The 15,305-nt window shown below is 48.3% G+C and overlaps 1 protein-coding gene across 5 annotated transcripts in view; it reads right to left on the bottom strand.

Annotated features, from left to right (window-relative positions):
- ARNT2 (aryl hydrocarbon receptor nuclear translocator 2) overlaps positions 1-15,305 on the bottom strand; it is a 201,490-nt gene that overhangs the window by 30,643 nt on the left and 155,542 nt on the right. For all 5 annotated transcript variants that reach the window (XM_008015665.3, XM_008015660.3, XM_008015663.3 and 2 more), the window contains one exon: positions 9,577-9,728. In XM_008015665.3, the coding sequence (XP_008013856.1) occupies positions 9,577-9,728 (152 nt within the window). The remainder of the gene's footprint in view (positions 1-9,576; positions 9,729-15,305) is intronic.

Genomic DNA, 15,305 nt, shown 5'->3' with positions numbered 1-15,305 from the left:
AGAGGAAGCCTTTGTTATCTAGGATGAGGAAGTGGCTGGTGGGGAGGGGCAGGTGTGGAAGGTGCTCCAGCTTCCTGGGGAGGAACCACCAGGAACGCATGGCTAGAACACTGTAACAAAACTGTAAACAAACTGTAACAAAAGCTCTAACAAAATTGTAACTGTCAGCAAAAGCACAGGCTTGGTGAGAATGTGGAGGCCCCCGCCCAGGAAGAGGTGGTGTGTTTGGCGACTGTGGAAGGAAGGCAGGGGTAACACCTGCACCCACCCCTATGCATTTGCTCCGGCCCCCTGCTAGATGCCTGCATTCATCCCAACTCACCTTAGGCTCCAGTCACATTGGAAGTGGGTTTTCTATTTTTTTAATTCCCTTTCTGCATGAGGAAACTGAGGCCCAGAGATGCTAGAGGTTTGCAGAAAATAGATGGCACCCTCAAAAGGGATGATTAAAGAAGGTTTAGGGAAGGGGCTACTTAACAGGTATGGCCATAAACGTACAGGTGTTTACATGATCTCATCCAACACCCACACTGAGCTTTCAGAGTGGTTACTTTACCCTCAAGTTAAGGTTAAGAAACTGAAGTTTAAAGAGGTTAAGTGGTTGTCAAGGTTGGCCAATTGGTTAAGTGGCTATCACAGAATAGAGCCAAGGACTGATCTGATACTTCTGATTTCAAGGTGCTTTGCTGTCTGCCCCATTTGGGAAAGAAAAAGCTTTCATAGATGTTATACTAGGATGGTGAAGAGCCCCTAGGCTAGCAACAACAGGAAGCCATCATCATCCCTAGGGCCAAAGGGACAGAAGGAGTGAGCAGCTATCAGACCTGTGAGAGCTGCGGTGAGCAAGGCTGCCTAATACCTTTTCCTCTTCCACTCTTGTTCCTTTGTCTCCAGTCAGTCCCTCCACTGGCCAAACTTAACCAGGACAGACATCGAGGGATCCCATTTGGCCCTTTCCACAATGGTTAACTTCAATCTTCCTCCCAGGCAAACAGGCAAGGCAGAGGGTGCACCAATTGTGTGTGGTAGAAACACAACCACCAGGCTGGTAAGTGGTGAAGACTGAGCAAGACTAGATTTTCTCATTCCAAGTGTAGGCTGTTTGGATTACATAAAAGATGCATTGCTATTTGCCGACTCTTCTCAGCTCCTAAGAAGCAAATGCACACAAGTGATCTGGTCCACAGCTCCTCTGATAACAGCAACGCCCGGTACATCATTTCTTTTGACAGGCAACTGGTCAGTCTCTGTTTGACTTTCTCTGCTAGAGAGCTCACTACGTTTTGGGGCAGCTTGCTCCATTTGCAGACAGAAATACTTATAAAAAGCATGACCCCTAAAGAACCCAAATGCACCTCCCTATAACTTTCATCTGGGGAACAACTTCTGCCCCTGGAGAAACATAAAATAAGTTGGGTTCTGTTTCTAAACTCTTTTTCTCAGCATTACAAAAGATGTATGATCTGAACACCACTTCCTCCTCTGGCCATGCCTTCTGTGCTGATGGCCCTGGTGTGTGTGTGTCCCCACCATAAAGGAAGGTCTCCTCGATGGGAACCCCAGCTGGAGGACCTGGCGAACATTCTGTTTCGAGTCCAGCCCAGAGGAGTCATTCATTCAGTGAACCATACGGAACTCTATTGCCAGGCACCGGGACAGACCAATGACCCAGAACCCACAAGATCCCTGCCCTCATGGAACTGACAGTCTCCAGGGAAAGACACACGTGGGCAAGCAATTACAGTGTGGTGAGTTAAGATGACGCCTCAGGATGAACAAGATTCTATCCAAGGGTACAGTCTGCCTCCTAATGTCAGTGTGGGAGCCCAGATAAAAGGGAAAGGATAAAAGCAGAAGCACGTGATCTCCCACCAGGCAGTCTCAGCCCATGCTTGTTAGACTAGCAAAGTGGGAGCACCAGAAATAATTTTCCAAACAAATTGGTATTCCAGAAATTGAAAAAGGAATCAACATTCAATAGAAAAAAAAGCATTCCTTTCTATACCTCCTTATTCTTACTTTATGACTTTTGTTTTGTTTTGCTTTGATTCACATCTTGGGGGCACCATCACCTTCCACTGAATGTAGGGCTGATGGCCAGTATTTTGTCAACATTTTCACATCTCTGCAGTATCCTCATTTCAGAGATAAAGCAACTGAGATGTAACGATGAAAGTGTAGATGTTAGTGTCCAGGGTGTGAACTAAGTGTCCAGAGTAACACGGTTAGAATGTAAATGATGCATCCAGGGTGACATGGCTAGAATGTAATTGATATGTAAAAGATGCATCCGGGTGACATGGCAAGAATATGGAACACATAGGACTCAAACCCAAGTCTGTCTGGCTGGAGACCTTGCACAGTTTTTCCTCTGTCCTAAGCTGCTGCCCTAGCCCAAGAGACATACCCATGGCTATAACATGGACAGTTATTACACATCTCCCATTCCAGTACCTTGGGCATCTTGCGCCATAAGAAAGAGAAAAATCTGTTCCTTGGGACTTTGGTGGGGTTGAAGCAGTGAACTCCCCATGAGGGCAGCAATCCATGAACCATTTTCTACCCCTTTCCTAGAGCCCTACCTTCAACCCACAAACATTTTTCCAGGAAATGACAACCACTCCTACCTGCAACTCAGGTAATGCCCAGCCCAGGCCCAGAATCTCGAAGACAGGATAGGATCACTGTGTGGAGTTGTGTAGCTGTGCCACAGGTGCCTGGCCAAGGGGCAAAGTGGGGCACAAACCCAGACCTCTCCATTCACACACCTTGGTGCAGGTCTGTGTTTGGGGAGGGCCCATGTTTCTAATGTGCATAAAGGCCATGATAAGGGGTCTTGGTATTAGACTGGGGGGTTGCTTTCAGTTCTGTTCCTCTTTGGGCTCCTAGACCAGAAAAAGCTCCTTTCACTGGGAAGCAGAAAATCAGGTCACAGGTATGGCTGGCAAATCCCCAGGACCCTAACCACTCTGGCTCTGTGGTCGGAACATCAGCATCTCCATCCCACAACCTCTGGGTTTCTGCTTCCATAGCTGAGCATGTGTGGAAGAGAAAGTGCTGACCTGCAGGCTGCCCCATCCTGAGAAGAGCCCTGGGGAGTTTTCTCAGACATTTCACAGCAATGGTATAAAAATAAACCTTGGTGTGCTTGCAAATTCCAGAGAAGGAGAAAGCAGGGCTGCTCAGGAGAAAACTGACTGATAGCACATGTGAGGGAAGTGGGTTCCTACCGTAGCCAGTGCTGCCCTCCATTAGCTGGGCTACAATGGCTGAAGAGTAGAAAGTGAATGCTTCAAGCCCGGCTTCCTGTCGGCGAGGTGCACGAGGCTGGGCAGATGCTGTCAATTTTCCCTCATGCTCCCTGGACAGGGGTTTTTACTCAGCCTAAGTGAGTAAGAAGGCATGAAGTGGGCATTCCGAGGTCGCTGGAATCATGTCCCTGGGAGTAACTGGAAGCACGTTGGGAGGAGTCTGGGGATGGAGGCTAATAATATCCATCCTGGTTGAGCACCATCTGCATGTCTATTGTGAAGCACTCGAAATGCTTGTTACAGGGTTTGGAATTGATTTGACCAGGGCCAGAGAGCAGCATGGTCCAGTCATGCATGTGTGTGCACACGTGTGTGTGTTAGAGCTCACTTCCTGGCCATGTGGACTGGCTCAGCAGGGGCCTGATGGAAGGCAGGGGAGATGGTCAGTAAGACCGATGATCACTTGTGAGGGGGCAAAGGCCTCAACCAAGGCAGTGCCAAAGAGGCAGAGAAGGAGATGTGCTAGAGAGAATCCCAGTTGGAACCAGAGGCTCTGGTTCTGTGCCAGGTTGCCTGTTGAGGTGAATGAGAGGGAGGGATCCAGGATAGCTCCCAGATCTAGGGTTTGGTGACTGGGTGTTTCAGGCCCTTACTGCCTCTATGCTCTGCAGAGAATAGGAATGCAGCCTTTCCTTTGACTTCTTTTGTACCCACCCCTATGCTCCACCACCTGCCTAGGACCAACCAGGTGCCCACTGCTAAGCATGACAAAGGAGACATGATGGTCGGTCGGCTCAAGAGAGACTCAATCGTGATTCTGGGCATGGTGGGGTTTTAAAAACACATGCACACACACACACACACACACACACACACACACACACACAGGCCAACAGGTATGGTTATGACAACATTGGAACAATGCTGTGACAGGAAAGAGGACTTGGCCTGAACAGACGCAAAGAGATAACTTCAGATCACTTCCCTAAAAAGATGTCAGAAATGAAGAAAGCACAGCAGCTAGGTTGTGCCCAAGTAAAAACACTGAAATGACTCAAGCTAAGAAACAGCCCCAAAAGAGTGTTGGCCCCCAATGCCAAGGCACGTTTCAAAGCTGTGGTGTGTGACCAGTATGTTAAATCAGTCTGGGTTTTTCTGGACTTCATTCCATATTTGATGGAACAGGAGAAAATGCAAGGGTGATGAAGAGGTCTTCTTTGTAGTAACTTTACACAAATGTTTGACATTAAACACTCAATTTCTCCAGGAAGTTTCTTTTGGATGCTTTTGACTGAAAGCAACCAAGCTTGCAAATTGCCCACACTTCACCCTCGCCATCCTCTTCCATCAGCACAGAGCATTTAAGGATCTTTCCATAACAGTCTGCCTACTGCTGGCAAAGTCTCGCCTCCCAAATTCAAAAAAGAGCTAGCCAGTTCACATTCATGGTTGTCACTGCCCTCTACCGTCCACAGTAAACTTTTTCAACCAACTTCACCAATGCAGGACCTTTCAGTTCAGAGACGCAGACTGAGGATTCTGGTGTAACTATGTCCTGAGGGGGTATCCTGATCCATGTAACCTCACAAACTGCAACAACAACTTTCCAGAGGAACTAAGTAGGCCAAACCCTATACAAGATGGCTTTTCTGTTTTCTCAGTGCTGCCTGACTTTCAGGAAAAGAAAGCAAAACCTCAGCCCCAAGGGTGGTTTTCACAGGGGGATATTTACTTTTCTTGCAAGCCCCACTGCAGTGCTACCTCCTGGGGATGCTTTCTCCGAGGCCCCGAGGGGAAGTATTTATTCTCTGCCCCCACTGCATTTTACCTGTCCCTCCCGTCTGCCCCTTCTTACGTTCTCCATGTTATTGGAGCTCAAGTCTTAGCTTGGAGTGGCTGGAACAAGGGGCCATGACAGGAGGCGTGAGCCTGGGACAAAGCTGTGGCTTGAACAGATGCTAAGCAGATCCAGGCTGGCATTTAAAGCTATGGCTTGAACAGATGCTAAGCAGATCCAGGCTAGCATTTTCCTCCTCCTCTCCCTTTGGGGCTCCCACCGCCCTGCACCTGGCTCCTTCAGGTCAGTGGGCACACGCTGTTACCCTGTCTCAAGAGCTCCTGAAAGGCCCGTGCTCAGCACCCTCCATAACACACCTGTTGAACAAAGAAAGCACCATGGAATCCTGAGCCCTGCTTACTTTTACTCCTGTTTCTCAAGCGTCCCTATTTTCTTCAAGGCTGGGCCACATATGAGCCTGGCACTGGCGGTACCTCTCTGCTTCCTGAGTAAAGAAGAACCACCCTTTTCCCATGTTGGGAGAAGTGAGACAATAAAACATCCTTAATTTGGCCAAGCTAACTGAGTTTCACCAGATAAAATCAGAATGGAAAATAGTAAAACAGTATTATCTTTTTGCATACCTGGAACTGATTTAGTACATTTGTTCCTGCTCTACTTACAACCAAGAAAGTCTTGACTAGAAGGTAAAGGTAAAAAAAGAATCAGAGCATCAAGTCAGCCAAGGGTGACATTAAGAAAGAGGAGCTGGTCAGACAGAGTCTGGGGAGAATGACCAGTGAGAATAGGTTATTTCATGTGGGTTATCAGAGGCTTCTGCGAAAACAATTTCAACACCTTCAGGGCAAAAGCAAGGCTGTAAGGGGCTAAGAACAGATGAATGGTGAAGAAGGAGGTTCCCACAGACACGTCTGGCAGGGCCAGGTGGGAGGGGAGCTTTGGTGGGTTGGCCTGACAGGGATTCTCCAAGATCAGGAAGTCAGGTGCCTATGTGAAGGCCCGAGAAGGAGCCAACAAGGAGGATGAGACAAGAAGGGAGGGTCATGCGAGTCCAGGGGCATGCAGGGAGATGAAGACGGTGCAGGGTTTGGCCCTGGAAGGAGGAGTCTTTGCCCCTGCTAGGAGCTGGAAATGGAGGAGGAGGGCATTGAGATAAATACACTCATGAACAGGAAGAGAATCACCAGGAGGGTCCTGGTGTCTCTGGTTGTTGGAAGGCAAGGTGATCTGCCCGGAGTTAGAGGAAGAACGCAGGCAGGGCATTTAGGAGACCAAACATAATCTAGGGCTGCAGGCAAGAACTGGCCCAAGAAACTGCCAAGTCACTGCAAAGGGTGGCAGGGTTGCGTTGCTGCTGCTGCTGCTGTTGACAATCACAGTGATAGCTACTGCAGACCACATTTACCGGGGCCGACTCAGCCTGCTATCATAGTAGAGTGCTTCATATGCAGTAGGTCCATGCAGAATCTGCAGAATAATTCTATGATTCTGGGCCAGTAGTTCTGTCATTCTCCCCATTTTACAGATGAAGCAACTGAGGCTTAGAAAGAGTAGGTGACTTGCCCAGTTGGGAGCTGGGGTTGGAATCCAAGTCATCATCTAAATAAACTAAAGAGCTTCTGCACAGAAGAACAAACAAACACAACAACAACAAAACTATCACTAGAGTAAACAGACAACCTACAGAATGGGAGAAAATATTTGCCAACTATGCATTTGACAAAGAAATAATATCCAGAATCCACAAGGAATTTAAACTAATCACTAGAAAAAAAAACAAACCCCATTAAAAAGTGGGCAAAGGGCATGAACAAGATACTTCTCAAAAGAAGACATAGAAGCAGCCAACAAACAGATGAAAAAAATACTTATTGCTAATCACCAGAGAAATGCAAATCAAAACCACAATGAGATACCATCTCACACCAGTTACAATGGCTATTATTAAAAAGTCAAAAAATAACAGATGTTGGCGAGGTTGCAGAGAAAAGAGAATGCTTACACACTGATGATGGGAATATAAATTAGTTCAGCCATGTGGAAAGCAGTCTGGAGATCTCTCAAGGAACTAAAAACAGAATTACCAGTCAATCCAGCAATCCCATTATTGCATTACTGGGTATATACTCAAAGGAAAATAAATTGTTCTACCAAAAAGACGCTTGGACTTGCAGGTTCACTGCAACACTATTCATAATAGCAAAGACGAGGAATAAGCCCAGGTGCCCATCAATGGTGGGCTGAATAAAGAGAATGTGGGCTGGGCACGGTGGCTCACACCTGTAATCCCAGCACTTTGGGAGGCCAAGGCAGGCAGATTGCCTGATTCCAGGAGTTTGAGATCAGCCTGGGCAACGTGGCAAAACCCCATCTCTGCTAAAAATACAAGAAATCAGCTGGGCATGGTGGTGCATGCCTGTAGTCCCAGCTACTCGGGAGGCTGATGTGGGAGAATCACCTGAGCTCAGGAAGTTAAGGCTGCAATGAGCCCAGATAGTGCCACTGCACTCCAGCCTAGGTGATGGAGTGAGATTCTGTTTCAAAAAAGAAGAAGAAGAAGAAGAAGAAGAAGAAGAAGAAGAAGAAGAAGAAGAAGAAGAAGGAGAAGGAGAAGGAGAAGGAGAAGGAGAAGGAGAAGGAGAAGGAGAAGGAGAAGGAGAAGGAGAAGGAGAAGGAGAAGGAGAAGGAGAAGGAGAAGGAGAAGGAGAAGGAGAAGGAGAAGGAGAAGGAGAAGGAGAAGGAGAAGGAGAAGGAGAAGGAGAAGGAGAAGGAGAAGGAAGAAGAAGAAGAAGAAGAAGAAGAAGAAGAAGAAGAAGAAGAAGAAGAAGAAGAAGAAGAAGAAGAAGAAGAAGAAAATGTGGTATATAAATGCCACAAAATATGTAGCCATTAAAAAGAACAAAACCATGTCCTTTGCAGCAACATGGATGCAGCTGGAATCCGTTATCCTGAGTAAATTAATGCTGAATCAAAAAACCAAATACCACGTGTTCTCACCTGTAAGAGGGAACTAAACATTGGGTACTCACAGACATAAAGATGGGAATGATAGACACTGGGGGACTACTAGAGAGGGAGGGTGAGATGGAGGCAAGGGTTGAAAAACCACCTATTGGGAACTATGTTCACTCCTTGGGTGATGGATTCAACTGAAGTCCAAGCCTCAGCATCATGCAATATATCCATGTAACAAACCTGCATATGTACCCCCTGAATCTAAAATTAAAAACAAATTCCAGGTCATTGGCCCCCTGAGAGGTCTTGCATGGACTCATCTGTCCAGCTCTGTGACTTCTGGCCCAGGAGCAGGGTAGAGGCTGAGGACTCAGAGGGTGGTGTTTCCTGGAAAGAAGGTTACTTTGTGGGGCCCAGATGGGAACTCCCAAATCCGAGGGGCTCAGGGACAGCAACAGAGGGCAGAGCCAGGCAAGTTCTGAGAGTGCCAGTAGGCGGTGGTGACCACCTGGAGGCCTCAGAATTCCAGGGAGGCTACCGAGAAGGGATGTCAGCAGATGAGGAAGAGGAGGTGGTAGGGTTGGAAACAGGTCCCCCAACCGAGTGCTGAACCAGGGAAAATGGTGGATGCTGGTGCCACTGACTATTATGGCGAGACATGGGGACAGTTTTCCAGATGCCAGCCTCATCTCACACCCTTGCATGCTACAGTTCTCCCGACACACTGGCCATGGCTTCCACATGCTTGCATTTGCTTGGACATCCTTTTGTCCAAATGTCTTTGTATTGGTTCCTTGGCCTTGTACATCCTTGAGATTAAATGCAGAGGAGGTATGACCTGTTCAAGGTCATGCTCACTGTGCTGGAAGTTGAACCCAGTGTCTGGCCTGTAGCTTGACTTCCTTTAATCTTTACAGCAACCTTATGAGGGAGGTGAAGAGAGGAAGTGACTTGTTCAAGGTTGCACAGCCAGGAAGTGGTGGGGTCAAGGTCTGCTACCATGCATGGAACATAGGAGTGGTGACTCCAGCAGAGATCTTGGGATCCTCGGGCCCTGGGCAGGGAGGAATGCTTCCATGGCTGGGCAGCAGGGAAGTCATGTGTCCTTGAGGTGCCTACACCCAGGCCACCTGTCCCATTCTCTAGAGCTGTCAAGAGGCTCAGCCTCACTTCGTCCACCCCCGGCTGCAGCAGGACCAAGAAACCAGGCACAAGCAGCTGCTGCAACAGGGAGCAACATGGGACAGCCCAGCAGAGCTCCATTTGGCTGGGTTCCATGCTCAGGGGGAAGAAAAGAGGAACAGAAACTGGAGCACCTTGCACTGAAGGGAAGGGAGTGTCATGATCATCACTCATTCTTTTGTTTCTCACAAATCAGGAGGGAAATGAGAAGGATGAACATGGGAGGGAGACAGTGATGGGGACCTACAGTCTCCTCTGTTCTTAATCCTGCAGGGATTTCCAGCTGCAGGGAGAGCTGGCAGGGAGAAAAGAGCTCCAAATAAAATTGCCAGCTCTGGACCCAAGCAAGCGCATGTGGATTCCAGGAGAGGGAAACAGTGGAGTACATACTTGACGTTGGTGTTGGTGCAGATGATGTACTCAATCTCATCAGAATAGGGATTCTGGAATGTGAAGCTGCTGGTGCGGATCAACATCCACTCCCGGTTCTTGGTGCGAAATCGATACATGACCGACAGTACTTGGCCTTTCAGCTTAACCACCTGAGAAAACATTTGGAGAAGGAAGTCAGCAGGAGGAAGGATGGTGCCAAATGGGAGGAGGGAGAGGCTGCAGGCAGTGGGGTTGTGGCGGGGGGACAGCAGGATCTCAGAATAGCGGCATTGTGGCTAAAAGACAGTAAGAGAGGGAGAGCAGTTTCGCAATGGGAACTCCTCCGCCTCCCTCCTGGTGAAACGCGGTGCTGCATTTGGGTCATTCTGTAACCACGGTATGAGAAAGCAACCATTCAATGCCTGCTTTATAGTAGGACTTTTAATTTAGCTTTTGCAGATCAGATCATGAAAACTCTGCAAGCCAGAGCGTTTTTCTTTTTGCCTTGGTTGCTAGGATACTCTGGGTTTGGTGCTCTCCACTCACCCTCAAGTTATGTCACTCAGGTATGTAGCTACATTGTATTCACAGATTTATTTCTTGCTACCACAACATACAAGATGCTTAACCTCTGTTTAACATTGTAAAATGGAATCAATAGACTCTCTGATAGGAGACATAATGAAATGATCACTTTCTATGGATTATTTATTTATTTATAAGTTTCTATGTATTACGCTTTGATGTTGTAATATGATTTCAAATGTATTGCTTCAGAAATAGCCTCACGAGTTTGGTAAGATGAGTTTTATTATTTACAGCTGATAATACTGAGACTCAGGGAAATTAAATAAGTCATCCAAGATCAGATAACTTTGGTGGAAAAGCTGGGACAGGAAGCAAGATCTTACTTCCAAATCACAATATTGTCCCTCTGGCTACACACATCTCCCCTTTGTTCTATTGAAAATATGCTCCAGCCTGGCCATCATGGCAAAACCCCGTCTCTACTAAAAATACGAAAACTAGCCATGCCCCATGCCTGTAATCCCAGCTACTTGGGAGACTGAGGCATGAGAATCGCTTGAACCCAGGAGGCAGAAGTTACAGTGAGCAGACATCATGCCACTGCTGGCCCCCACCACACCCCCACTGCCTGCAGTCTCCTTATCCAAGGGGGCTACAATCCAAAACCCCCAGTGGATGCCTGGAATTGTGAATAGTACCAAACCCTATAGAGGCTATGCTGTTTCCTACATATACATACCTATGATAAAGTTTACAAATTAGAAACAGTAAGAGATTAACAACAACTCATAATAAAATAGAACAATTATACCAATATGGCAGCATCACTATTCTTGCACTTGTTTGGTAGCAAACGCAGTGTGGAAACACTGGCCAAAGGGAAGAATCACGTCCCAAGCTGGACAGAGTGGGAAGGCACAAGATTTCATCATGCTACTTAGAACAGCACACAATGTAAAACTGATGAGTTATTTCTGGAATTTTCCATTTAATATTTTTGGACTGTGGTTGACTGCTGGTAACTGAAATTGTTGAAAGCATCACAGCAGGTAAGGGGGGGCTGCTGTGCACATCACAGGCACATGCAGCAAACCAGACACCGGAATACGCATGCATACGTGCAGAAGGTAGCATTCGGGTGCACTTCTCATGGTTGAAGCACAAATGGAAGAAGGGATATAAATGACTGGTGGGACTAGGCCTGGGTGTGATTACACCCCCCAGCACAAAATATGGTGAGCAGGAGTTCTCCCCTCCACAGGCATGAGCAGACCCCAGATCAGGGCTGGCAAATCTCTGGGCCATGGCAGTCGGGCTTGCTGAGAGATCACAATGTGACCACAGATTAGAATGGGGACTTGGTCCCTGTGATCAGGGAAGGCCTGATTCACCTATTCCTCACACCCACCACACTTGTGGTCTGTTCTTCGGTGGTGTCTGTCGTCTTGGCCTGACTGCACTCAGCATGGGGGACAGGGACATCTTGGTCACCTGTGTCTACTCCATGTCTATCCTCAAGCCCTACAAGGAGCAGGCTCTCAGAGCACACTTCCCACAGGGACTCAATGGTGGCCCCACAGCTGGGGATAGCCATCCCTCTTCCACACTGTCCCCGGGGGAAGCCAGACAAGATCTGGGCCTGCAGATGTCAGGTAAAGCTCCCTGGTGGGAAATCCTGGAGTGACAAATAAACGAAACCAAGAGCTCTGGGAGGGTGGGCAGCTGTCCAGACACCACAGGGGAGGAGGCTGAGCTGTGCAGTAGGTAAGGCCAGGCATGTCCGCGGCCCCAACAGCAACCTGGCTCTTTCCTCATGGGGCTGGAGGTCAAGGCCATGTGCCTCTCAGGTCAGCATCCAAGGGGGACTTCTCTGTGTCTGCTCCAAAAACAGGGGACATAGGGAGTCACTGTCCACATTTTGAAACCCACATCTTCTGCAGTCTGAGGAAGCACAGGAAGGCTGGTCCCTTTTTTTGTTTGTTTCTTCTAACTAGAATGCCTGAGATAGTGTGAAACTCATTAGCTCCATGCAACCAGCACACAGAAGGCACCACCTTAGGAGCTGTGTAAAGGGAAGCTCAGCCTTAGGAGCTGTGGAAAGAGAACAGAAGAAGGGAGCCAGCAGTTCTGCACCCTCCTGGTTCCAAGTTATAGGCTAAGCACCTTAGACATGTTATCTCAAGCAGTCCTCACAACAGCATTTTGTGAACCTGGAAACTGAGCCTCAAAGGAGTTGAATACCTTGCCTAAAGCCTTATGACCTTAAGCCTAGATCTACCTGTCTCCAAAGCCCTTTACATAAATTCCTATTGCCAATGCACATTCTCTGTCCCCAAAGAGCCTCTCAGCCAGCAGGTGAAGGATCAGTGTGTAGATAACTGTAACCCAGAGAGAGTATGCTTGATGCCACTACAGAAACACAGATGAAATGCCATGGGGTTACCAGGAGGGTGAGGAGAGATGGCCTGCGGTCAGGATCTGAAGACGGCTCCTGGAGAGAAATGGGGTTTCTCTCCAGTTGGAAGAGGGTAAAGTGTTGGCAAGTGAAGATGTGTGGGGAGGGCTCTCCTGGCAGAAGGTACAGCATGGGTAAATGTTGGGAGGCTGGGAAACCTGACATATGATAGGGGATTGGCTATGCATGGTACAGGTGACATGGTCCAGGCCCTCAGACCAGGGCGATGCACGTGGCTGTGCTTAACCCAGGTGCAGTGCAGGAGATGGCCAAGGCCAAGCATAAAACCTGGCTTAGCCTGGCTCTTCATGGAAACAGCCCCCTTCGTCATCTTCCTCAGCATGGAAGGTGCCTGAGTGGAAGGGAGGCAGGCGAGATGGCAGCCTGCTTTCACCTTCACGGAGTTCAGCTCTTTTTGACTTATAGGTAAACTGTGCTCGGAGAGGGAAACTAAGAGCAGACGCAAGTTTCCTGGTCCCTGGCTGGCTCCCTGTCACCCCCTCAAACTCAAATTCCTCACAAACAATCATGTTCTAAGGGCCTCCTGTCCACACTATTCAAGTACTTTTGTTTAAATCCAGAGTTCAAGAGCTGGCTCTTGGCTGGCGTAGCCACCTCCCTGCTTCTGCGAGAAGAAGCCACTTCCCTTTATCAACATTTGACCCCCACCTCAGCTATCAGTGGGGAGACCAAAGAACACAAGCACGGGGCCAAGGCACGGTGTGCTCCAGCATGTCCCTGCAGCTGCTTGGCCGCTGCCCAGTGTGCCCTGTGGCGGGGGCTGGGGCTGGGGCTGGGGCTGGGGCTGCCGGCATTGCTGTCTCGGCCTCCCCTCCTGCTGGAGGAATGTGGTGGCTGCTCTCTGAGTGAGAATTACTTAAGCTGGATATCAGGGTGGATCAGATGTTAAATTCCTTCTTCGTCTTTTCAAAACCCCCCCGGGTTCTGACAGTGTCAGCAGTCTGAAGCCTTGGGTGTGCTGTTGGATGGAGAGGCCTGTGTGTGGGGTGTGGTGGTGTGATTGGATGCATTGGAGGCAGGCAGGCCTGGGCTCTGCGACCTGGGGCAGGCAACTGGACCTCCCAGTGTCTACTGTGAAAAAAATGAGGAAGACAACACTTACTATGTAGGTTTGAGGATTACATAAGATAATGAAACAGGTCTGGCCAGTTACTGGGCACAGAATGGAGGCCCCCAACACTGTTAAAGCTCCATTTCCATTAACCCAGAAAAATGAAGCACACCCAACCCAAACCTGACTATGCTAAATGATGCAAAGTTTATCATAATTTCCACATAGTTAGCAAACATATGGCACAAAAAGCCATCCTCTTACAATGTTTAACCATTCCAATTCCACATTTTTCCAAAATGAAAATCAATTGCTGTGGGTTTTGATCCATTTAGATTGCTTTGTTAAGAGCCACCCTTGTACAGGGCTCTACACTCAGTGGTGAAGATGAGGATCAAATGCACAGATGAAGGCTGGGCACAGTGGCTCATGCCTGTAATCCTAGCACTTTGGGAGGCCAAGGCAGGTGGATCACTTGGGGTCAGGAGTTTGAGACCAGCCTGGCCAACATGGTGAAACCCAATCTCCACTAAAAATACAGAACCTAGCCAGGCATGATGGCACATGCCTATAATCTCGGCTACTCGGGAGGCTGAGGGGCACGTGTATCACTTGAACCCAGAAGGTGGAGGTTGCAGTGAGCTGAGATTGTGCCACTGCACTCCAGCCTGGGCGACAGAGTAAGACCCCATCTAAAAAAAATAAAAATAAATAATAATAATAATAATAATAAAGCACAGATGTAATGAAGTCTGCCCATAGGGAGGTCAGGTTCTGGTAAGGAAGACAAAAAAATAATCCCCCAAACAAGTCAATGGACAAATAAATAAAACTGAAATAGTTGCTGTGAAGGAAAACAAGGGACTTAGAAGGAGGCTGGGGTGACTTTCCTAGGTAGGGTGACCACTGAGGGCATCCCTGAGACAACATGAGTGGAAAGCTGAAGGATAAGATGTCAGTCACGTGAAGAGTGAAGGAAAGGCATTCCCTCAGGGGAACAGCACATGCAAAGGCCCTGAGGTGGGGAAAAGCATGTTCAAAGAACCAGAAGGCAGCCAGCGTAACTCAAGAGTAGTGTCCACATGAGGATGAGACAGGGCCAGGTATATAGATAGCATGAAGCTATGAAAAGGAGCTTGGATTTGATTCTAAATGCCCTGTTGGCAGCTTTTAGGTAAAGATGTGGCAAAACGTAATTTATGTCTTCAGAATGGCTTGGAGTAAAGTAAGAGTAAAAGCAGAGAGACCAGCAAGAAAATGACTGCAATGGTCAGAATGGGAGATGGGGTGACCTGGCTCGGGGGGTAGGAAAGAAGACAGAAAGGAGGGGCTGAGTGTATGGAGTGGGACTGAGGGAAGAGTTGAGGATGTTTCTTGGTTTCTGGCCTGGGCAAACAGGTGGATGGTGATGTGAGGAGAACTAGGGGCTGGGAAAGGAGAATCAGGCATTCTGCATTTGAGGGCTGTGGGGCACTGATGTGGCAGTGTGGCATAGCAGCTGGTTGTTACATAGGTGTTTAGCCCAGTACCCAATAGTTATATTTCCCTCCTCCCACTGTCCACCCTCAAGTAGACCCCAGTGGGCTACTACCCCAGTGGGGTAAAAGCAAGTGTGGAGCAGAATGGACAGTCTGGGCTGGAGTCGTCCCATGGGTAGGATTATCCAGGGAGACATCACAGGGAGGAGAGAAG

The sequence above is a fragment of the Chlorocebus sabaeus genome, chromosome 26 (genome assembly GCF_047675955.1).
Source record: "Chlorocebus sabaeus isolate Y175 chromosome 26, mChlSab1.0.hap1, whole genome shotgun sequence".
Classification (NCBI taxonomy): domain Eukaryota; kingdom Metazoa; phylum Chordata; class Mammalia; order Primates; family Cercopithecidae; genus Chlorocebus; species Chlorocebus sabaeus.
Note: the sequence above shows the minus strand (reverse complement) of the source record. Positions and strands in the feature narration are given on the sequence as shown.